This window comes from Hyla sarda, chromosome 8 (assembly GCF_029499605.1).
Source record: "Hyla sarda isolate aHylSar1 chromosome 8, aHylSar1.hap1, whole genome shotgun sequence".
NCBI classification, from domain to species: domain Eukaryota; kingdom Metazoa; phylum Chordata; class Amphibia; order Anura; family Hylidae; genus Hyla; species Hyla sarda.
The window spans coordinates 86,089,718-86,113,340 of record NC_079196.1 but is presented as its reverse complement, the minus strand read 5'-3'; the positions used below and the strand labels follow the sequence as shown (position 1 = coordinate 86,113,340).

The following is a 23,623-nucleotide window of genomic DNA, read 5'->3' as shown; positions in this document are numbered from 1 at the left end:
ACTAAGTCTTATAGGCGGTGAGAAAAAAAAAAAGGAAACGTTTTGATAGGACCGAGGCTGTTTTCATGTGTACAATGTTATCAGTTTTATAGCTGCAAGAATAAAAATGGCCAACCGTTGTACAAATGATATGAGTTTCCTTATCAAAGCCCCTATGTGTTTCAGGGATTGTCAGAAAATTGTAGAAATGCTGCATCCAGTGTCTTCATTATTGCTTTAGACACTGGGAGATATGCGCAGTGGTGAAAGAATTTCTTGTAAATGGTCTTGTAATCTCCATTGACCTTTATGTTACGGAGTTGAGGTTGACGGTCTGCACAATGTACACGTTTACCAGGAATCTTGTCTATTATTAATCACGTGAAAATGATACTTAGATTTGTGAGCCGAGATACAAATGAGCTCATTATGACTGTGCTGGCTGCATCATTCATACATGTCTAGCTCACCATCCTGAATACTTTCAGCTGGTTTCCTGTAGATGCTATGGACCCTGATTAATGTCAATGGACAATATTTCAGCTGATATCTTAATTAGTAAGTCAGTTCTGTACAAAACCTCAATGTTGCCCAAATAAATGCTTATTCAGTTTCACCTGGGTTCTAGGACTCTAAGGGATCTTAACAGCCACTAGATCATGTAATATCGGATTCACACTGCAAAAAACCTGGTACATCATAGATATACTGTATGTCTACGAAAAAAAGTTCCCAACATATACTGTGGCATACTGGCAGCTTAACTATTCCATTAAATGACCCAAATGTAGTTTTCTTGTGACTAGGTTTTGCTTATATCCCACACATACATTTATTTAGCAGGACTCCAAGGAGAGGCCAACTATATTCAGGCCATTAAACTGATTGGGACTGCTGCTAATATGCCACAATATGTTGGCATTCCTTTTTGACAGGATGTTCATATTTCTACAACATACTGAGTTCACACAGTTTGAACCAAGCATAGGATTATGGAAAAGTATATTTATCGCTGTACATGGTTAATATCTCAGTTTTTTTACATCACTATGCTTTCTTCCCATACTGTGACATCACTGTGTGAAATAATCCAGTCTTCAGAGGTTCAGTTTACTGTATTTGTTGTCTTTGTTGGTTTGTGATTTCATGTAGGCATCTTCCCTGTGTTGTGATATTGTGATATATTGTAACTGACATTATCCTTGTATTCTAATGCTGTGTTTACTGCCTCAGTGTTGTGACATCACTGTATTCCATAACCATTAAAGCATACCTGTCATAGTGCAAAAAATATATATATATTACTCAGTACCTAATCCTGGTCATGTGTGTGTATATATATATATATATGTGTGTGTATATATATATATGTGTATATATATGTGTGTGTATATATATATATATATATATATATATATATATATATATATATATATATATATATATTTATATATTTTATGTGTCTATGACCTATATATCCAGAGCAATTAGCATTTATCTGCTGCTCAGTTACTTTTTTATTGTGCTGGCTGGAGGGGGCGTGTCAGTCTGTCTCTCTTACAGTGATGACTCATCTGCTCTGAGTCTAGGGAGTGAGCCTGGGCAGTCAGCCAATCACTCCACTCTACTCTGTAACCCTTTCCTCTCTGGTTTCATGCTGCACATGTTAGGCTGGGTTCACACCACGTTTTTGCAATGCAGTTCCTGTACAGGTTTTTGATTTAAAAAAACTGATTCCTCAAAACTGTATCAAAACGTGTGTACAAGTTTTAATCCGTATATGGTTTGAAAAATGATGTCCGGTTGCATCCATTTTTAATAAAAAAGAAAGTATTAGTTTTTAACTTTTCACTCCATTATGAATAAAGTTTCACTTGTTTGATTAAAATTCCAAGAAAAATAACTGTGCAAACTCAAAAAAACGTATGGTGAAAACCAGATGGAACCGTACGCACATACGGTTCTGTACGGTTCCCATGGACTCCCATGTTAAAAAAAAAAAAAGTTTGTTTCAATACGGTGTTTCACCCGGACACAACCAAATGCATCTTTCGGCATACAGTTTTCAATGGCCAGTGAATGCATATGGTTTTAAATAAGGTTCCATATGGTTTTCAAATTGAAAACGTTTACAGGAACTGTATAGCATAAACGTGGTGTGAACCCAGCCTTACACAGAGGAAGATGCTTGGAGCTTGCCTGCAGTATTCCTAAGACATTATGGTCAATTCATAACAGGATAAAATGTATAAATATAAGAATACATCTTTATAAAATAAGTGCAAGGATTTTATAGATAAAAGTACGGACTACATTTTCTATCTGTTTTATCTTTTCCTAGTAAAGCTGGATGCTAATCAACATAGCTGTCACTGTGTATCATTCATCTTTTACAGACTCCTGAATGTCTGATCAGCTTCTTTGTAATTCAGGAGTCAGAGAAAGCTTTGACTATTTCAGCATGCTGGGAGTTGTAGTTTTGTAACAACTGAAGCTGGCGTATTTGTAAAGCACTGTGTTAGTGAAATGTTGCCTCCAGCTGTTGCAAAACTACAACTCCCAGCATGCCCACACATCCTTTCTCTGTAGTTTTGTAGTTGGAGGCACACAGCTGGAGAATACACATCTCTAAAACAGAGTGTTACAAAGAATGTACCCCCAGCTGTTGAAAAACTAGAACTCCCAGCATGCCCGCACAACTTTTGGCTGTCCTGGCATTCTGGGAGTTGTGGTTTTGCAACCGATTTGGCATGCAGTTCTAATACAGAATTTTACTAAATCTGTGCCTCCAGCTGTTGCAAAACTACCTATGGCTGTCTAAGCATGCTGGTAGTTGTAGTTGTGCAACAACTGGAGTTGCAGTTTGAATCACTGTTACAGCAGTGTTTCCTCCAGCTGTTGCAAAACTTCAACATCCAGCATGCCCACACAACGTTTTGCTGTCCTCCCATAGTGGGAGTTGTAGTTTTGAAACAGCACCCAAGTTCCCCCTCAGTAGCTACCACCATCAGAGTTCCCCCACAGTAGCTATTGGTTTGCATAAGGCCCCGTTCACACTGAGTAATTCAAGAGGATTTACTTGAGTAATTCCTTTTGAATTCTCCGCTCCAAACTAATGCACATCTCCTCTGCCCTTTGACTTTAATGTTTTTTCCGCTGTCCTGTTCACACTGCGGGAATTCTGCTAGCGGAATTCAGACGCTGAATTCGTTCTGCTTGAAGAATGAGCATGTTCATTCTTCAAGCAGAATCCGCTAGCAGAAATTAATAGAAGTCAATGGTAAAAAAAAATTCCGCCCGACATAGTTTTCGCACGGAATCCGCGTGCAATTTGCGTGGAATTCGCACGGAAATGGCTGAAAAAGCCTTCACTTCTTTCCCCCCCAAATTCCACGTGAAAATAAAATAATTTTTTCCGCCCGTAAATTTTTCTGCGTGAATTACTCTTGATTTACTCAGTGTGAACATACCCTAATACTGTAGGGCCTGTGTTGTGGTTTGCCGGCTCCCTCTGTTTACAGGCACTGCATGTGTGTGCACACTCCCTGTGCTCATTCACAGGCAGTGCGTGCCCGCGCATACCCTGTAGCTCATAAATCGGCGATCTCCTATACTGGATACTGGCACGCTTTATGGCCGGTATCCAGTATGTTGCAAAATCCAGACAAGTCTGTCTGGTTAAAGACAGACGACCCATAGTGGCGCCTATTTTCAGTTTTAATTTCTGGCAAAAATATAATACTTTTTTTTGTAGGTTTATATTGTAAAAAGGCATTTTATGATTAGCTCTGTAACATGTAAAACTTTTTCACAATGACAGTGTCTCTTTAAGTGTAATATCACGGTTAAAAATCCATCTGACTTACCCCCACGCATTATTTTCATAATGTGACATCACTGTATGCAATAAAAGGGGTTATCCTATGGTTGTCCATTGTTGTATGCAGACATCAGTGTACATCTTAGCTCAACTGTGACTTCACTATTGTATATGTGCTGTTTCTTTACTTTGGTCATACTCATTAACTTTGTTCTCGAATATCCTATTATAAAATCGGAATGGGAACCTCACTATATTTACTTATACTTGTTTCATGACATCTGTATCCCTTAATCCTTGTGGTGGGATGTCAATTTATGCATTATACAAATTCTGTGATTTTTGGCTTCACTGAGTAAATTTTCAGCATCACTAGTATATCCAGTACTTAGGTTTGTGTTCCATGTGAGAACTAGAGAGGACACAAAAGTTCCTCTACTATATGAGAGGATATCTGTGCTATCAATTTCATGTAAAATGATTATAGTTTTATTATTTGTCAGCTGTATGATTCTCAGAGCTAAAGTGGGTGTGCTGAGCTGCAGCATGCAGGCCTGAATGCTCCTCCACCCCTCCTCTTTGACTTTCAGCACTATGTCAATCAGTGAATATGGGGAGGGGTAGCTTGGCACCACCTCCTTGACAATGGAGCTCTGAATATGATATGGAGCTGACTGGTTTCCTTTAATCTATTAAACCTCTTAAGTCTTAGTTCTACAAACATCTGTCTTGAATCTTGTCATTCTAGGCAAGTGAGCAGATATAAATTTATCAGAATTTATCAGACTCTTATAGCACAGCCAATAATAAGCTTTCCCTAAATTACGTTTGCTTTTAAAAGGACCCTGTCAACAACTTTTTTTTAAAAGTGAAGCTGCTAGTAGTGTTAGTAATGTAAGTCATTTAATACATTCTATACATGTGCATGATATTTGTGAGTTATATGTTTTTGGATACAGTGAAAGCTCCATTTAAAGATGGTCTTATAACGAGGTGTTCCTGTATTAAACTAGCTGAATGTACTGCACAGTATGTAATAGAGGTACCTGGAGTCTGAGGCCTAGAACCATCTCTCAGCATTTGTCTCTCCTCCTGCTGTAGACATGCCTCCTTCCTGATGATTGACAGCCCTTCTCTGCTTGATTTAAGATGAGCTAGTGCTGATGTCACTACAGTAATGGCTGTCAATCATCAGACAGGAGGCATGCATGCATCAGGGGGAGAGATAAATGCTGACAGATGTCTCTATGAGTCAAGGTGCTTAATGTACATACGGTACTGGCAGCAAGCAATGTTTTCTATCTAAAAACATAGACACAAATATCACACACATGCATAGAATGGGTATTACTGACTATGATCTAAATCACACTGCCAGCATCTTTACTTTGAAAAATCTGCTGACAGGTTTCCTTTAAATGTGCCTCTTGAGCTGAGTCTTTGTTTTGAGTCTGTTTATCTAGGGTCTCTTTTCAGGGTGGGCATACATGACAATGTTAGGCTTGAGCTGAATTGTAACATAAAAATAGGAGGAAAAAAAAGGTATAACTGGAACGCAATATAGGATAAATAAAACCCAGATACTGGCAACCTCTAGTCCTGGAGCTAAATCTGGTTATAAAAACGACTTCTGTTTATATAAAAAGAGGTTCCCAACCAGGGTGCCTCCAGCTGTTGCAAAAGTAACAACTCCCAGCAAAAGGATGTCTGGGCATGCTGTCGTTTTGCAACAGCTGGAGGCACCGTGGTTGGAAAACACACTGTATGTAATCTAATATTTATAAAACTTTAGGTTTGAAAAAGTAAATCCAAAGAGGAAGCAGCACTTAGTGCCTCTTCCTCTTTGGATTTACATCGTCTCTGGACGGTGGGTCTGGTCCTGGAGCTGTGCACCCTTTTTGGACTAGAAGTACGGTACACTTAACTACAAGTTCCAGCACGGTGCCCTTCCAATTCTGTTAATTATAGGTTAGAAAAATTATGTTTTCTTCTCCAATGCTTTTCCATACATTTACCAGAATGGTTAACTACAATATGAGCATATAATGTTCCTGAAGAAAATTGGTCCTAGTATCCCATTTACATTTTTTTAAATCTGTACTTTCTTGCTGCCATGATTCAGAGGCTACATATACCGTACCAATTGTTTACTTAGCAGTGCTTAGTCTTTACTGCTTGGTAATTTCTCACACAGAGACTGCAACACTCTTTACAAATAAAATTTCATTCCTAAACGCCCCAGGCTTTCTATCGCTTTATTAGTGTTATTTGTTTTTGCCAGATACAATTTTGTCTGCACAAACCGTTGCAAGTAAAGAATCGCGCTGGGCAATTGATTTGACACCAGATTGGAATGGCTGTGGATGATTAAAATGATCAAGCTGTTTGGCTACTAATTCTTAAAATATTGTGAAAGTACATGCAGACGTGTGTTGTCCTGTCTGTTCATAAATCTCACACGTTGGGTGGTACTATAATACCCATTTTCTTAACAGCCAGGGTTTATTGTGGTTATGGCTGATTTAGTGGAGAGTGCTTATGTAACTGAAAAGATTTACAGTTAAAAGAGAAGATCAAATGTCCTCAGCGATTCTTGGCAGAGTTAAAAAAAATAAAAAAATAAAAAATAAAAAGTTTTTTTCCTATAAGCATGTAATTTAACCCCTTCACGACGAGCGACGTACATGTACGGCGCCGCGAAGTGTCACTTGGCGCGCGGCGATGTACATGTACGTCGCGGGGTTCCGTGAGCGCCACGTCACCGGTAGCGGTGATCGGGCCGGGATGACTGCTGTTATCTAACAGCAGGCATCCCGGCACATCGCCGAGGGGGGTCCTGAGACCCCCCAATGACCGCGATGCGCGCAAATCGCAGGTCAATTCAGACCTGCGAGCTGCGCGATTCCGGGTCATACGGGTCACTGGTGACCCGGAAAATAAGAGGGATCGGGGGTGTCCGAGACACCCTCGATCCCCCTAAAGGGATAGGAGTTTGGTGGCAGGGGTGCCACCCCTCCTATCCCTGCTATTGGTCGGCCGAGCGACCGACCGATAGCAGACCGGGGGAGGGGGGGTTAAAGTTCTGTTCCCCCGCTTTGCCCACCTATCGGTGTCCGGGCAAAACAGGGGAACCGTCCAGGGAAGGTGGGCGCCGAAGGTCCCTACCTGGATCCCGGATCCCCGTTCGCGATCCTCCCTCACATGCGGCGGCGGCAGCAATACTTCCGGGTCCTGCTAGGTGAGTTGTTGCCTAGCAACATCTGGAGGGCCACAGTTTACAGTGGTCTCTAAACCGTGGCCCTCCAGATGTTGCAAAACTACAACTCCCAGCATGCCCAGACAGCTGTTTGCTGTGTGGGCATGCTGGGACTTGTAGTTTTGCAATATTTAGAGGGGTTCAGGTTGTAGATCACTAAGTGGTCTCAAACTGTAGCCCTCCAGATGTTGCAGAACTGCAACTCTCAGCATGCCCAGACAGCAGTTTGCTGTCTGGGCATGCTGCGAGTTGTAGTTTTGCAACATCTGGAGGGCCACAGTTTTGAGACCACTGGACAGTGATTTACAACTTGAACCCCTCTAAATCTTGCAAAACTACAACTCCCAACATTCAGGAACAGCATAAGACTGTCTTGGCATGCTGGGAGTTGTACCTGCGTGCCTCCAGCCATTGCATAACTACATCTCCCAGCATGCCCTTCCGCAATCAGTACATGCTGGGAGTTGTAGTTTTGCAACAGCTGGAGGCACACTGGTTGGAAAATACTGAGTTAGGTCATAGAACCTAACTCAAGGTTTTCCAGCCAGTGTGCCTCCAGCTGTTGTAAAACTACAACTCCCAGCATGCATGGTCTGTCAGTGCATGCTGGGAGTTGTAGTTTTGACCCCCCTCCCGTGTGAATGTACAGGCTACATTCACACTGGCGGCAGAATACAGTGAGTTCCCCGCTACAAATTTGAGCTGCGGCAAATTTTCCGCCGCAGCTCAAACTCCTAGCGGGAGACTCGGTGTAATCTGCCGCCAGTGTGAATATAACCTAAAAACACTACACTACACTAACATAAAATAAAGATTAAAACACTACATATACACACGTACACTGCCCACCCCCCTCTCCAATAAAAATGAAAAACGTATTGTATGGCAGTGTTTCTAAGATGGAGCCTCCAGCTGTTGCAAAACACAAACTCCCAGCATTTCTGGACAGCAATTGACTGTCCGAGCATGCTGGGAGTTTAGCAACAGCTGGAGGCACCCTGTTTGGGAATCACTGACATAGAATACCCCTATGTCCACCCCAATGCAAGTCCCTAATTCAGGCCTCAAATGCGCATGGCGCTCTCACTTTGGAGCCCTGTCGTATTTCAAGGCAACAGAATAGGGTCACATATGGGGTATCACCGTACTCGGGAGAAATTGCCTAACGAATTTTGGGGGGGGGGGGGCTGTTTCTCCTTTTACCCCTTATGAAAAGGAACAGTTGGGGTCTACACCAGCATGTTAGTGTAAAAAAATAAAAAATGTTACACTAACATGCTGGTGTTGCCCTATACTTTTCATTTTCACAAGAGGTAAAAGGGAAAAATGCCCCCCAAAATTTGTAACGCAATTTCTCCCGAGTACGGAGACACCCCATATGTGGGCGCAAAGTGCTCTGGGGGCGCACAACAAGGCCCAGAAGGGAGAGTGCGCCATGTACATTTGAGGCGATTTGCACAGGGGTGGCTGATTGTTACAGCGGTTCTGACAAACGCAAAAAAAACACACCCACATTTGACCCCATTTTGGAAACTACACCCCTTACGGAATGTAATGAGGGGTGCAGTGAGAACTTACACCCCACAGGTGTCTGACGGATCTTTGGAACAGTGGTCCGTGAAAATGAAACATTTTGCACAGCCCACTGTTCCAAAGATCTGTCAGACACCAGTGGGGGGTAAATGCTCACTTTACTCCTCATTACATTCTGTGAGGGGTCTAGTTTCCAAAATGGTATGCCATGTGGGGGTTATTTTGCTGTTCTGGCACCATAGGGGCTTCCTAAATGCGACATGCCCCCCGAGCAAAATTTGCTCTCAAAAAGCCAAATATGACGCCTTCCCTTCTGAGCATTGTAGTTCGCCCGCAGTTCACTTCAGGTCCACTTATGGGGTACCTCCATACTCAGAAGAGATGGGGTTACACATTTTGGGGGGTCTTTTCTGCTATTAACCCTTTAAAAAATGTGAAATTGGGGGAAAACCAACATTTTAGTGAATTTTTATATATTTTTTTACATATGCAAAAGTCGTGAAACACCTGTGGGGTATTAAGGCTCACTTTATTCCTTGTTATGTTCCTCAATGGGGTCTAGTTTCCAAAATGGTATGCCATGTGTTTTTTTTTTTTTTGCTGTTCTGGTACCATAGGGGCTTCCTAAATGCGACATGCCCAAAAACCATTTCAGAAAAACGTACTCTCTAAAATCCCCTTGTCGCTCCTTCGCTTCTGAGCCCTCTACTGCGCCCGCCGAACAATTTACATAGACATATGAGGTATGTGCTTACTCGAGAGAAATTGGGCTACAAATATAAGTATACATTTTCTCCTTTTACCCCTTGTAAAAATTCAAAAATTGGGTCTACAAGAACATGCGAGTGTAAAAAATTAAGATTTTGAATTTTCTCCTTCACTTTGCTGCTTTTCCTGTGAAACAACTAAAGGGTTAAAACATTTACTGAATGTCATTTTGAATACTTTAGGGGCTGCAGTTTTTATAATGGGGTAATTTGCGGGGTATTTCTAAGATGAAGACCCTTCAAATCCACTTCAAACCTGAACTGGTCCCTGAAAAATTGCGAGTTTGAAAATTTTGTGAAAAATTGGAAAATTGCTGCTGAACTTTGAAGCCCTCTGATGTCTTCCAAAAGTAAAAACTCGGCAATTTTATGATGCAAACATAAAGTAGACATATTGTATATGTGAATCAAAAAAAAAACTTATTTGGAATATCCATTTTCCTTACAAGCAGAGAGCTTCAAAGTTAGAAAAATGCAAAATTTAAAATTTTTTCATCAAATTTGGGGATTTTTCACCAAGAAAGGATGCAAGTTACCACAAAAATGTACCACTATGTTAAAGTAGAATATGTCACGAAAAAACAATCTCGGAATTTGCAAAAAAGGGCTTCGTCCTAGAGGTGAAAATGGGCTCCGTCCTTAAGGGGTTAAAGGGGTACTCCGGTGGAAAGCTTTTTTTAAAATCAACTGGTGCCAGAAAGTTAAACAGATTTGTAAATTACTTCTATTAAAAAAGCTTAATCCTTCCAGTACTTATTAGATGCTGAATACTAGAGGAAATTATTTTCTTTTAGAACACAGAGCTCTCTGCTGACATCATGACCATAGTGCTCTCTGCTGACACCTCTGTCCATTTTAAGAACTGTCCAGAGTAGGAGAAAATCTCCACAGAAAACATATGCTGCTCTGGACAGCTCCTAAAATGAACAGAGATGTCAGCAGAGAGCACTGTGTTCCAAAAAGAATAGAATTTTCTCTGTAGTAATCAGCAGCTTATAAGTACTGGAAAGATTAAGATTTTTTTTATAGAAGTAATTTACAAATCTGTTTAACTTTCTGGCACCAGTTGAAAAAAAGTTTTCCACTGGAGTACCCCTTTAACTAGTAATCTAGGTGACTGTGCTTTACCCTAACTGGGCCCGACTTCTGGAAAATTAAAGATTGAGAGGCTTTAAATACAATAAAACATTAAAACTATGTTTACTACTGTTTCCACTACTCATTGTCCTGCCTACCTCTTAAGGATGGACAGGTAGACTCAGGTGATTGACACCACTAGTACTTACCTGCTTTAGTCTGTAAGACTGTCCTGGAATCTAGAATAGGCATGGGCACAATCTCAGATCACTGCAGCCCTCTTTTTTGCCATTTTAGGGAGGCAGATGTTGGGGAAATACCACATGGAAGAGGATTATGGAAATCCCATCTGTATTTAGAACAACAAGCTGTGTCCTATATTTGCTGAAGAATAATGTATACCATAATCTATCTAGATATATAATATGTATCTCTATAGATAAATAGAAAAATAGATAGGTATATAAAATTGTATCAGCACTCCAAAATCAATGATTTAGTAAGTTTATTTTTTATTCTTTTATCTCATTCTAGTAAGTGTTTTGGTCCAGTATATTGGATCATTATTAAAGGAGTATTCTAGTGCCGACTATTCCTCCTCCATTGTGCCTGGGTTGAAAAAAAAAAAAAAAAAAAATTTCACTCACCTTCCTGCGCTCCCCCTGAGCGCCGCTACAGCTGGTCGGTCCTTCAGTCCAGTCTTCTGCCTTCTTCTTGTGTACGGATCATCACACGACATTCAGCCTATCACTGGCCGAGGCGGGACAGCGCTGCGGCCAGTGATAGGCTGAGCACCGTCTCACAATCGGTGCACAGGAAGAAAGCAGAAGACTGGACCGGAGGATCGATCAGGTGTAACGGCGCTCAGGGGGAATGCAGGAAGGTGAGTGAAAGTTTGTTTTCATTTTTTTTTTTTTTTCAGCCTGGTACAACGGAGGAGGAATAGTCTGCACTAGATTATTCCTTTTAAGCCTTCTGAAGTGCTGCAAAATGTTAGCATATTTACATAAGGACTTTGAATGGATCTTGGTCACTTGCACCTCCAATATTTTTTTTTTTTTGGTAATGCCATGTTCATTTGGCATGCATACATGGTCCTCCATAGAGACTGAAACTGATGAACAGAATTAAGTCTTGTGCTCTGGCATACTGTATGTTGGAGCTATATAAATAAAACATTTTATAAATCTCTTAAGCCATAAAGGTGAGGCTCACACAACTGGCCAGAGATCATGTAAAATAAACAGATTCTCCCATTGTAGATGTTTTTAGTAGTAAACAGTCTGACCGTTTATTGGCACCTCTCATACATAAGCACAGCAGACTGTCTATTTCATCAGCAAACCCTAATATATGGATCCCAAAGGGAGCCCAAAATTATATTGGCCTTCATCTGGTGATGGAGGTCCATGAATACATTTACTATATAACCTGGAAGCTTTCCCTTTGCATTGAGTGAATGTGAACTGCTAATACAGTGTGAAAAAGGCCTAATTGTGCAATAGTATCTGTGGGATCCAATGCAGACTGGCTAGCCTTTCTTTCCCCAATGAGCCTTGGGCACCCCTGCCCATGATCCTGTCGCCAGTTCATCAGTTGTCCTATGGTAAGTAAAGTCAAATTAAACACCTTTTCAGACCTTGCATTTTGGTGATTCACCGACCCAGTCAATTAACTGCTACAACTAGGACAGTGTAAAAGTTGCTCAGATCCTTGTTTTGCCCATTTTGTTGCTTGCAATTTATCAAGATCTGACTTGTCACTTTTTGCTTAACATATCGCAACCCTTGACAGATGCTATTCTCATAGAGAAAAACAAAATCTATAGATGGATGAATGAATTTTTTTGACCGTTACTGTCAAAATTTTGTTTTGTAGATGATGTTAAACCCAACAAGGAAGAGGGTCCTACTCAGAAGTCAATTCGAGAGGCTCGTGAAAAAGAACTGTTACAGGAAGGGGTAGCTCTATATAATGCAGAAAAAGACCCCAATAAACAAATTGGAAAGACACATCCTAAGGTAGGACCAGCAGAAAATAATCTCCTGTATGTCAGAATATATTCAGCATGCAATCCAGCATGGTTGATTTTAAAGGGGTATCCAGCAATAAAACGTATGCTCTTTACACAGGATAGGTTTGGACCCCTGTGATAACACACTTATAACCCCTTTGCTAGCGTTACTTGTATGCAACCTGTGCTCTGGGTGCATCATGTCCCAGTAAGAAGGAGGAACTACAAACCGTTGTCATTGTGTCAGCACGGCTCAGCAGCACTTAGCAAGCTGTAAGAAAGTCATGCACCAGTCACTCTCACGGACAGCGTGTGTTGCTGTGAGTGCCCTGCTCTGCTGTGCTCTGCATCTGCTTCTCCTCTTAGGGTGTGGTGTTGTCATGGAATAGTGCATAAACATCCAGACATTTAGTCTGCCCAGTGCTCTAATTGAATAATCATTCCTGTATCTCCTCCCTCTAGGAGCTGATGCATAGGGTGGAGACTACTATGGCTTGTGAATTCAGAGTGTTAGGACAATTTTATAGCATGTATTTTGTAGCTACAAGCAAGGAATTTCTTTTTTTTTAATGGAAATACTTCAATGAAATGTCATCATTGACAGGTATTATTTGCAGCGTTTGCTTATTTCAATAACGTACCTTCTCTATACTTTGATCTAACAGAGGAACACACTGGTTTGCATATAGCATGTGGTCAATCATTGACTGCCATTTTGTTCAATTACAAAGTGCTATTAGAATATCCATTAGGCTAAGTTTCCACTTGTTTTTTTTTTCTGGCAGTTTTTGGATATCTGCCACTGCAGTTTTTAAGCCAAAGTCAGAAGTGGATCCATAAGGGAGGAGAAGTCTAAGTCCTTCCTTTATATGTCCTATTCCTTTTGAATACACTTCTGTCTTTGGCTCAAAAACTGCAGTGGCAGATATCCAAAAACTGCCAGAAAAAAAAAACCAAGCAGAAACTTTGAGGTCTTTAGCGGATTCTCTCTCTGTTGAGATCTGTGTAGAACAAAAGATTGTGTATTTTATCCTTTTTTCCCACAGGGAACTGTAAGTTACGCTCACATAGGATGAATATGTTGTACATTCTCTAAAAAAAAAGTCTGCAGTGTTTCTGTTTGTAAATCCATAAAGACAAATGTGATCTTTTTTTTTTGTAGATTTGCCACAGCAGAGATTCAAAAATGTAAAAACATTTTTTATTTTGCTGTGGATCTGTAGTAATGTGCCAAAATCTGCTAAATCAATGATTTAATTCGAAATTTTCCTTCCTTATTAAAGTGAAAAAATAAATCACCAGCAGACCTACAACAACTTGTCCTCTATTGTCCCAGTGGTCAGACCGCTGCAATTTCCAGAATGGGCCTTGGCTTTCAGAGATCATGTGCTGCAGACACACTCATTCAGTTTATTTCTATGGGAGTACCGAGATACCCAAATCCAGCACCCAGGCATCTTTGACACTCCCATAGAAATTGATAGAATGAGTGTCGTCTGCAGCACCTGCTCTGTCTGAGAGCCAGTGCCACACTCTGGAGATCATGGAGTCTCTCAGTGGTCAAATCTCCTTCGATCAGATACTTATCTTTATGCTGTGGATAGGGGATAACTTGTATTTCACCAGACATCCCCTTTAATATGTTTCCCACAAAGCTGCTACTGTAATACTCTACAGATTTCAATGTGTAAATCTTCTGTGTAAAATCTCCAGCATAATAGCACCCAATAGTATCACCTTGGAGTCAGCACCTTAAAGGGGTTGTGCGCTGCTCTGACTTTCGGAGCTCCGCTCACAGCGTCCGGAAGTTCATTACTCCGAACGCTGTGTGCGGGCTTCCGTGTTCGCGGCTGCCGGGGGTGACGTCACGCCCGGACCCTTGTAACATCTCGCCCGCCCCCTCGTTTTAATAAATCTCCCCCTGTATGTCTAAATTTCTACCCTTATTTGCCTGTGCATACGTGATGTGTACTTCCTCCAAATTCTTTTGGCATTTTTTTGTGACAAATGTAGACCAATAAAGCGGTGTAAATACAATGATAGTCTTCCCATGGTCTTTAGGGAATTTCTATATACTTTTGATTGCTCAACAAGCTCTAATTGGCAGCTGGTCTGGTCCAGTTATAAGAATTTTTGTACCTTCTTGTTATGGTTAGATAAATGAGGGTGGAAATAAAATAGATGATATTTGGAATAATCCACTAGTGATGTAAAAGTCTTACAAATTATTTTCTGACTAAAGAAATCTGCGTATATACTCGAGAGAAGTAATGAACAAGACTGTTCTGAGGGATAATTACAAATAAATCAATAATTAATGGTTCGGGAATGTGTTAATAGGTTCATTATGGTGATTCACTGTTACTTTGAAGCTGCATTTGCTTAGAAATGTAATAGCAGAGATTACAGCCTGTTCTCAGAAACTTATAAACAGTCAAGAATTATGGCTTTAAGATGATGTTGCAAACCATTATTAAGTTCATTTAGAATGCTTTTGCTATGAAGCTATCAGAATTAAGAGAGAATCAGTTTGCCCTTGTGTCCACAGGTGTCAGCTGTTTTCTACTGCAGTACAAATCTCTGAACAGCTACCCTGTATTTCACAATTTTGTTATTCAGCATTCAAGCCCATTATGCCAAGGTATAATACTGTGTAATAAGATTCTTTTTCCTCTGTGTGCCCTCTGTCCCATTTTCATGCACAGAGACAATGTCACAAGTCACATGGTCTTTAGGGGGTGTGGCTATGCTGCAGTGGGTGGGTAGATAGCAGTGTGTTAGGGTATGTTCACACTGTGGAATTCCGAGAGCAGAATTACGCGCAGTGAACATTAACAATGTGAATGGGTGATGTCACGCCCCGCCCCATCAATGCAAGTCTATGGGAGGGGGCGTGACACCCCCTCCCATAGGCTTGCATTGAGGGGGTGGGGCATGACATCACAAGCGGGCGGAGTCATGACGTCACGATACTCCGGCCCCGTGGAGGTTAGGCTTCAGACACGGAGCGATCATCGCTTAATGCAGCTGAGACAGGTGGGTACTGCATGAAAGATTGCAGGGGTCCCCACCAGCAGGACCCCCACGAACAGACCTCTTATCCCCTATCGTTTGGATAGGGGGTAAGATGTCTTAGGGCCGGAGTACCCCTTTAATATAGCTGAACTGGTGATGCAAGTGGATTTAGGATCACTGTATCATCACAGAAGCAATCACTGCCGTTTAAAAATAAATAAACTAGTATACTCTGTGGAGGTTAGGGTCGATAGCCGATAACTTATACCGATAATACGGTATAAGTTAATGGCTATTTATTCCCCCCCCGGCGACACCACTGCAGATCATTGATTTAAAGCGGGCGCTTTAAATCAATGAACTGCAGCGGCTTTTGCGGTGCCATAGACTGCCGCTGCCACCCGCTTCTCTCCCCCTGCCTGTCCTGGGGTCCTGAGTCCTATCACCGCCCTCCCACGACAACAAGCAACCCCCCCGCCGCGCTGCGCCATACCCCCCACCGCACTGCCTCGGGCAGAGACCGCCGCTGCCCCATTGCCTCCCCCATTCCCGGTTTTATAATTACCTGTTCCCGGGATCCCGGTCCGCGCTACTTCTGGCTCCGGCGCCGTCCTCCTGAGCTGTCACTGTGCGCACTGACCGTGACGTCGCATTGAGGACGTCACTCGTCATTGCGCAGCGCACAGCGTAACACAGGACGCCGCAGGAGCCAGAAATAGCGCGGACCCCGGGAACAGGTAATTCTAAAACCGGGGATGGGGGAGGCAATGGGGCAGCGGCGGCGGCTGTCTTTGGCCGGGGTGGAGGGTGGTGCAGCGCAGTGGTGGGGAGGGGGTGGTGGTGCGGGTGTCGTTATCGGATTATCGGCAAGGTAATTGCAGATACCGATAACGTCCAAAATCGTGAATATCTGCCGATAATATCGGCCAAACCGATAATCGGTCGTTCCCGATTATACAGGAAAGCATACTTATCTATATATTCATATTACACTCTACATAGATTAATACTCACATATGTGAATATAAATAACTCCTGCACACTGTCATCTACCAAGGGAAAATACCAGAGCAACACCTATAGCTAAATGCTGAAATTGCAGCTCTTATTGAGTCCTTTTGGACTATTTGCCTATACACACTTTAACAAGCCGCAGCATGGTGGGCATTGTAGAGTAGTAGCGAACAGTCGAACAGTCTAAGCTGTGAATCAAACCCTGGTGTGCAATCTAATACTTAGTTTGCAGACTTTGTCTCTCTTTGCCTCTGCTCTCTAAACTCACTCCCTTTTCCATCTCATTCCTCACCCCTCTCCTCTCCAAATACTTTTATTGGCAGCATGTAACAGATCTGAGTGAACCGTTAGTCCCTCCTGTTAACACAGGACAGAACTAAATGGAAGTTTAACCTGCTGAAGGGTTGTAAGCTACAGGATGGACCACCCTTACTCTCATATTGGTCATCCCTTCTGGGTTCAGCAGCTTAGTTCCAGAGCTCAATTTATAGGTCCAGCACCCCTTGTGATATCACTGCGTATCACACTTCGACCTGTGATGTTATCAGCTATGACCTCATTAACTGTTGCTTGTTATAACTTTTACTATCTTTTTATTAAAAGGTATGAGGATAGGACAGATTGATATTAATTAAAATTAAATTACAAATAAAATTTGCCAAACTGCCATATTAATTATTGGACTGGATTGAATCCTTATTATGTTAGATTCACTATGTAATATCTAACATCCCTTCCCAGGGATCACACGGTTATTGATACCACTATTAGTCATGTGTTGCTGAAGGCTGCAGTCCTACAACACACACTAACGCACACTTTGACAACACTGAGCATTCATTTTTTAACAGACAAAGCCCACCTGACTGGTTTTGCACCATATATCTTCATCAGTCATTAGTCCTGACCTCTGATTAAGCTTTTTGGAGCGAAACATGTCACACGATACTTTGCTTTTTGAAAAGTTCCCGTCAACAAGGTCATACATGCTTCCATGAATATAAGACAGGGATGTGTGCTATTTTAACCCCGTTTTTAATCACTTGATAAATTCTGTTTATTCTGGTCTCAGGAGGCGGTATGGAGAGAGACCTCTTTAGATATAGACTTGGATGAATATTGCACTAAACAAGTTCTTGATCAGACTTTCCATATTGGTACTTAGTGTTCGGACTACTGCACTGATATCTGTCAAGATTTCAACTGATTCCAGCAAAATGCCGTTATTTAACAAGGTATATGCCTTTTCTGGCATAACTTGGTTCAGGAAACCCTGTTCTCTTCATGGGGTAGCAACGTTGGGGGAATTTTTTTGTGGTAGGTCATTGGAAGAGAAGACAAGGAGGTTTTGTTTGAACACTGCAAACTGTATAAACAGGAAAAAGATTTTATATATTTTTCATTTTGTGTTAATGCAGTTTGTAAACTCTTTCCCTGTTTATACAATTTTACAGGTAACAAGCTAGTTCACATGAACTCACTGAGGAAATAAAGCCTGGAATTGTCAAGATTTTCACAATGGAAACCTTTTCTCACAGTGAATCTTCTAGCTTTGGCTATAGCAGGAAGACTAGAAGATAGAAAAATTGTCGACTAAGATAGCAAAAATATAAGCGGGACAAACAGCTGGATCGATATTTCTTGCTGTGCGTCTCCTCTGGGATCTATTATATAAGAATGGAAACATAAATTGCAGCTTCTCACGTGGCTGTTAAGTATCGCTATAGGATTAATTACCCAATTATCGACTGTTTTTTATTTTTTTTTATCTGGTACCAAAGCTTATTAGGTTTTAGTAACGTTATGAATAGATTGTTATCTTTTTAGGATAATCAATATGTAATTCTGTTTCTTTAGAAAAACTAAATCAAGCATACATCATTGCCTTCTGTCAGTTGAGTGAGTTCTTGTGTATCTTCCAGCTGACTGCATTGTGGTATATAAAGTTAAAGGACTTTTATGTATCATGTTGAACTTTCAAAAGGAAACGCACAGCAATAATTTTAATGAAGTGATTACAGCAAATTTTCAATAAAAGTGTTGATGCACACTGATTTCTCTCTTTTTTTAATAAGTTGCTGCAAGGAAATCGGGAAGGTTCATTAATATTTTAGTTCTTTTATTGCATACAGTGTTCCTACTAAATGCTGCTCATTGATACACATCGAGTGACCATTTTAATGGGACCGAATACTGCAGCATCAATTTTAAATGTAATAATAAAATATATATTTCTTGGTTAACAAAAGTGTTAAAACACCCATTAGTACAACTTGTTCTTAAAAATAAATAAGGAGAAAAGGATCCATATAATTATTTAAGTACCGTATTTATCGGCGTATAACACGCACTTTTTAGGCTAAAATTTTTAGCCTAAAGTCTGTGTGCGTGTTATACGCCGATACACCCCCAGGAAAGGCAGGGGGAGAGAGGCTGTCGCTGGCCGCTTCTCTCCCCCTGCCTATCCTGGGGTCTAGAGCGCTGCTGTCGGCCCTTCTCACCCCCTGGCTATCGGCGCCGCTGCCCGTTCTGTCCCCCTGACTATCGGTGCCGGCGCCCCATTGCCGGCGCCGATAGCCAGGGGGAGAGAAGCGGCGCCGACAGCCAGGGGGAGAGAAGGGGCAGCGGCACCCATTGCCGGCGCCGCTGCCTCCCCCCATCCCCGGTGGCATAATTACCTGAGTCGGGTCCGCGCTGCTGCAGGCCTCCCGCGTGCGTCCCCGGCGTCGTTGCTATGCGTTGAACGGCGCGGCGCATGACGTCAGTGCGCCGCGCCGTGCATAGCAACGACGAAGGGGACGCACGCTGGAGGCCTGCAGCAGCGCGGATCCGACTCAGGTAATTATGCCACCGGGGATGGGGGGAGGAAACAGGGCAGCGGCGCCGGCAATGGGTGCCACTGCCCCTTCTCTCCCCCTGGCTGTCGGCGCCGCTTCTCTCCCCCTGGCTATCGGCGCCGGCAATGGGGAGCCGGCACCAATAGTCGGGGACAGAACGGGCAGCGGCGCCGATAGCCAGGGGGTGAAAAGGGCTGACAGCAGCGCTCTAGACCCCAGGAAAGGCAGGGGGAGAGAAGCGGGCAGCGACGGCCTCTCTCCCCCTGCCTTTCCTGGGGGTGTATCGGGGTATACACGCGCACACACGCACCCTCATTTTACCATGGATATTTGGGTAAAAACTTTTTTTTACCCAAATATCCTTGGTAAAATGAGGGTGAGTGTTATAGGCCGGTGCGTGGTATACCCCGATAAATACGGTATGTAAATGGGTAATACTAAAAATATGGGGGAAAACTGTTCCAGGTAACACACCCTCAAAAGACAAGGGGGCACTCCAAACTTAGGGGGAGATTTACCAAAACCTGTCCAGAGGAAAAGTTGCTGAGTTGCTTATAGCAACTAATCAGATCGCTTCTTTCATTTACTTTTTTTTTTTTTTAACATTCAAAACAATGATTTTATTAGACAAAATCAAGGAAAAAAATTCCAGATATGCAAATGACAATACATCTTGGCAAAGCATAAAAAGAAGGTAGAGCATGCTCGGTGCACAGCAGGGATATAACTAGATAACATTTGCGTCAAACACATCTCCCTTCTTTCATTTTTAAATGGTCTCTGACAAAATGAAAGAAGCGATCTGATTGGTTGCTATGGACAACTCGGCAACTTTCCTTCTGGACAAGTTTTGATAAATATCCCCCTTAGTCTCCAGGGACGACAAACCTTCTTTACGATTAGAACTGTGAATTAAAGGGGTACTCTGCTGTTCGGCGTTTGGAACCAACTGTTCCGAATGCTGGAGGCGGCGCCCGGAACTTGTGACGTTATAGCCCCGCCCCCTCAGGACATGAGGGGGCGGGGCTATGACGTCAAAAGCTCCAGGCTCCAGCGTTCGGAACAGTTTGTTTCAAACACTGAGCAGCAGAGTACCCCTTTATGGGAACAGTCTACTTTAGTAACTGATCACTGCAGTAATAGTTGAAAGCTTCACAACAGGGTTAGATATATTCCTAGAACAAGATAACACGAATTTATATGAAGAAATATAGCATCCCCTCCCCTTCATTCACCATACCTCTTTCGTTCACTTCCTAGGTTGAACTTGATGGACATGTCTTTTTTTCAACCGTACTAAGTAACTATGGAGGATAGTCTCATAGGTGGTGCAGATCTCACTTCAAATGGTTAAGATGGAACCAGAATAAATGGAGGTAGATGCGTCTGTGTGCCTCTTTTTCTATTCTAATCTTTGTTAAAAGGAAATGGCAAAAGGATCACTAAAAGACAATCATAGGGGTATCAGAAATGGGACCACCACCTATCAGACATTTATTTCTGTCATGCACTCTTTAGACATCCTGTCTGATGGCAGGATAGCTAAGCACACAAAATTATGACAATATTTTATAGAGTGAGAACAGTACGCCGCTAGAGATTCTGCACCTCCATATGCCTCTGACTTCATAGAAGGATTATTATCCATAACTAAAAATTAAAAAAAGTATCATACTCCATCAGATGTCACTGTGTTGGTATTATATCCTAGAATCATTGCTTCACATACTTCCTGCTTCTGATAGTTTCACTCTTATTGGGAGATTATTTGATAAGCCATTGCCAGGGAAGCTATCTCTCTTCCTTTGACAACAAAATAGCATGTCACTAGAAAAATTGTAGATCTCTGTTTAGAGACCAGCTAAATGAGTTGCTTAAAGGGGTACTCCGCTCCTCTGCGTTTGGAACAAACTGTTCCGAATGCTGGAGCCGAGAGCGCGTTATGTCATAGCACCCGCCCCCTCATGACGTCGCCCCCTCAATGCAAGTCTATGGGAGGGGGCGTGACGTCATGCTTCCTTCCATAGACTTGTATTGAGGTGGCGGGGCGTGACATGAGGGGGCAGGGTTATGACATCATGAGCTACTGTTTGATTTAACTTAAAGGGGTACTCCGCTGCTCAGCGTTTGGAACAAAAGTTTGTTAATACTGTTGCAAGTGATCTGCTAGAGACAAAGATCCATCAGTTGTACTAAGCAAAAAATGTGGGATATTGAAAATGCCATATTCAATCTCCTCTATGAACACTGAAAGTTGATAACAAATCCTAAGGGTGTCTGAGAGCCGGGATCTTATTAATACATAGGAACAAATGCTTTACTTTCCCTCACACAGTAGTTTTAATAAATCTGCGCAATTTCTCTATATTCATTGTATGAATACACGGGTTGCTTCCATAGCACTCTCAAGCTAGTAGACAGTCTGCTTTTATCTGGTGTATGCATTTTCTTGAGTATGTTAAAACCAATGTCTTGGAATCTGCCCTAATTATTTTGTCATTATTGGCCCTTTACAGCCTTCAGAATTTGTACAGTCCATGTGTCAGCACTGCTTTCCTTTTGTCCTTTCTTGCTTTCCCCGTTAAATTGTCTATATCCTTTTGGGATTTTGTTTCCCTTACATCCATTATTAGATTATTGATTTACCTGCTAGGGTTTGGCGGCTCCACTTAAAATAGTCTTTGACTTTTGAATGACTTTTGTCTGTCATTTGCTGCTTCTTTGTGTTTATTGCGGCACATGGTTTGATGTTCTTACACAGGATGAGATAAGATGCCTGTAGGAAAATACCTGTATAAGTGTTACATTACATTATTTTTAAAAGAATACCAGAGCACCTGCTTTGGGCATTTCAAAATATCCATGGCGAGTGTGCCAGTCGCCATCCAATTAGGTGACAAACAATTTCTTTCTTACAAAAGATAGTGGTGTATGTGTGATTAGATCAGGGCTTATTGAAGAGAACATACTTCTGTGCAATTTTCTAAGGAGAAAAGAGAGGAGAGCGGACCGAAAAGATTTGTCATTGTTATTGATGGCAGTGCCTGGGATGAAAGTGTTTTTCTCTGATCAGGTATGTTACTTCTTGCTCTGTGGAATATCCTTTCCTAGTTTTAAGAGACACTGATTAAAAGGTATTTTACTGGGATTATTCAGTCTCCCATTAATGGAAGAGGATTCGGAAATAGATTGACAAAAAATAAATAAATAAACTGTTCCAGGATTTCTGTACTATTTTAATGACCATTTTAATTGGATTGATGGTCCCGTCTACCTTTTGGGGATATCTTTACTACCAATGTTTGATAAAAGCCTTTACTCAGAAGTTAAAAATAAATTGATTTTAGATTAGTTACTAAAGTTTTTGCGAGTCTGGCAAAGTCAGTACAAATTGGGCAGTGTCAATGTGTATAGGTGTGCCCCATTAAAGGGGTTGTCCATTGTTTGATAACTCATGTCTGATGCCAGATGGTTCGACTGTTGGGACCTCCTGCAATCCCCAGAATGGCACCTGAATCTCCCTGTGCACGGAGGCTGGTCAACATGCCAATTCCATATATTCTCTATTAGGGCGCCAGAGATTCACATGTGCTGTACTCATGCATCTCTGATTCTCCAAAAGAGAATGCATGAAGAGGGTTTGTCAGCCACGCTTTGTGCACAGGGAAGATTTGTGCGCCAATCTGAAGATCGCGGGAGTGAACACTGGATAACCCTTTTAATAAGGACCTGTGGCCAACCAAAAAAACATTTAGATGTTACGGTCATAGCTTAGGCAAATAGCTTAGGCTAAGTTCACATCACCGCTGAGCTCCATCTCTTTCAGGGTTTGGTTGGCACAAAAAAAAACAAGCCGGACAGAGTTTGCACTGCAGACAGTGCCTGGTCCCGACTGATTCCATTTACTTGATTGGGGTTCGTCAAGTCTGTTGTTTTAGGAAAATTGAGCGGAGAAAAATAGCTGACACACACTATTTTTCTCTTCACTCCTGTCTTTTTGTGACAGAGCTCCCTGTAGGGAAAATTAGCAGTGATGTGAACGAGCCCTCAGGGTGCCCTGATCACTTAGCTTTTTACAGTTTGATACACCCTCCTATTCCTAAGATATGAGTTAAAGGGGTATTCCAGGAATTTTTTTTGACTATGCTTCAGGGGCTGTAAAGTTAGCGTAGTTAATAATATAGTGTCTGTACCTGTGTGTGATGGTTTTCTCACAATTATGTGATTTTTTCACCCCAATATTTATTTTAAACAGCATACAAAATGACTGTTGTCTCAGATTTTTCCCAGGTTGTGGCCGAGACCTGACTC

At 41.9% G+C, this 23,623-nt stretch overlaps 1 protein-coding gene across 8 annotated transcripts in view; it reads left to right on the top strand.

The window, feature by feature from the left end:
• SPAG16 (sperm associated antigen 16) overlaps positions 1–23,623 on the top strand; it is a 1,122,606-nt gene that overhangs the window by 106,339 nt on the left and 992,644 nt on the right. For all 8 annotated transcript variants that reach the window (XR_008847220.1, XM_056536059.1, XM_056536060.1 and 5 more), the window contains one exon: positions 12,311–12,453. Coding sequence is in view for 7 of the 8 variants with exons in the window: in XM_056536059.1 (XP_056392034.1) it covers positions 12,311–12,453 (143 nt within the window). In the remaining variant the exon portion in view is untranslated. The remainder of the gene's footprint in view (positions 1–12,310; positions 12,454–23,623) is intronic.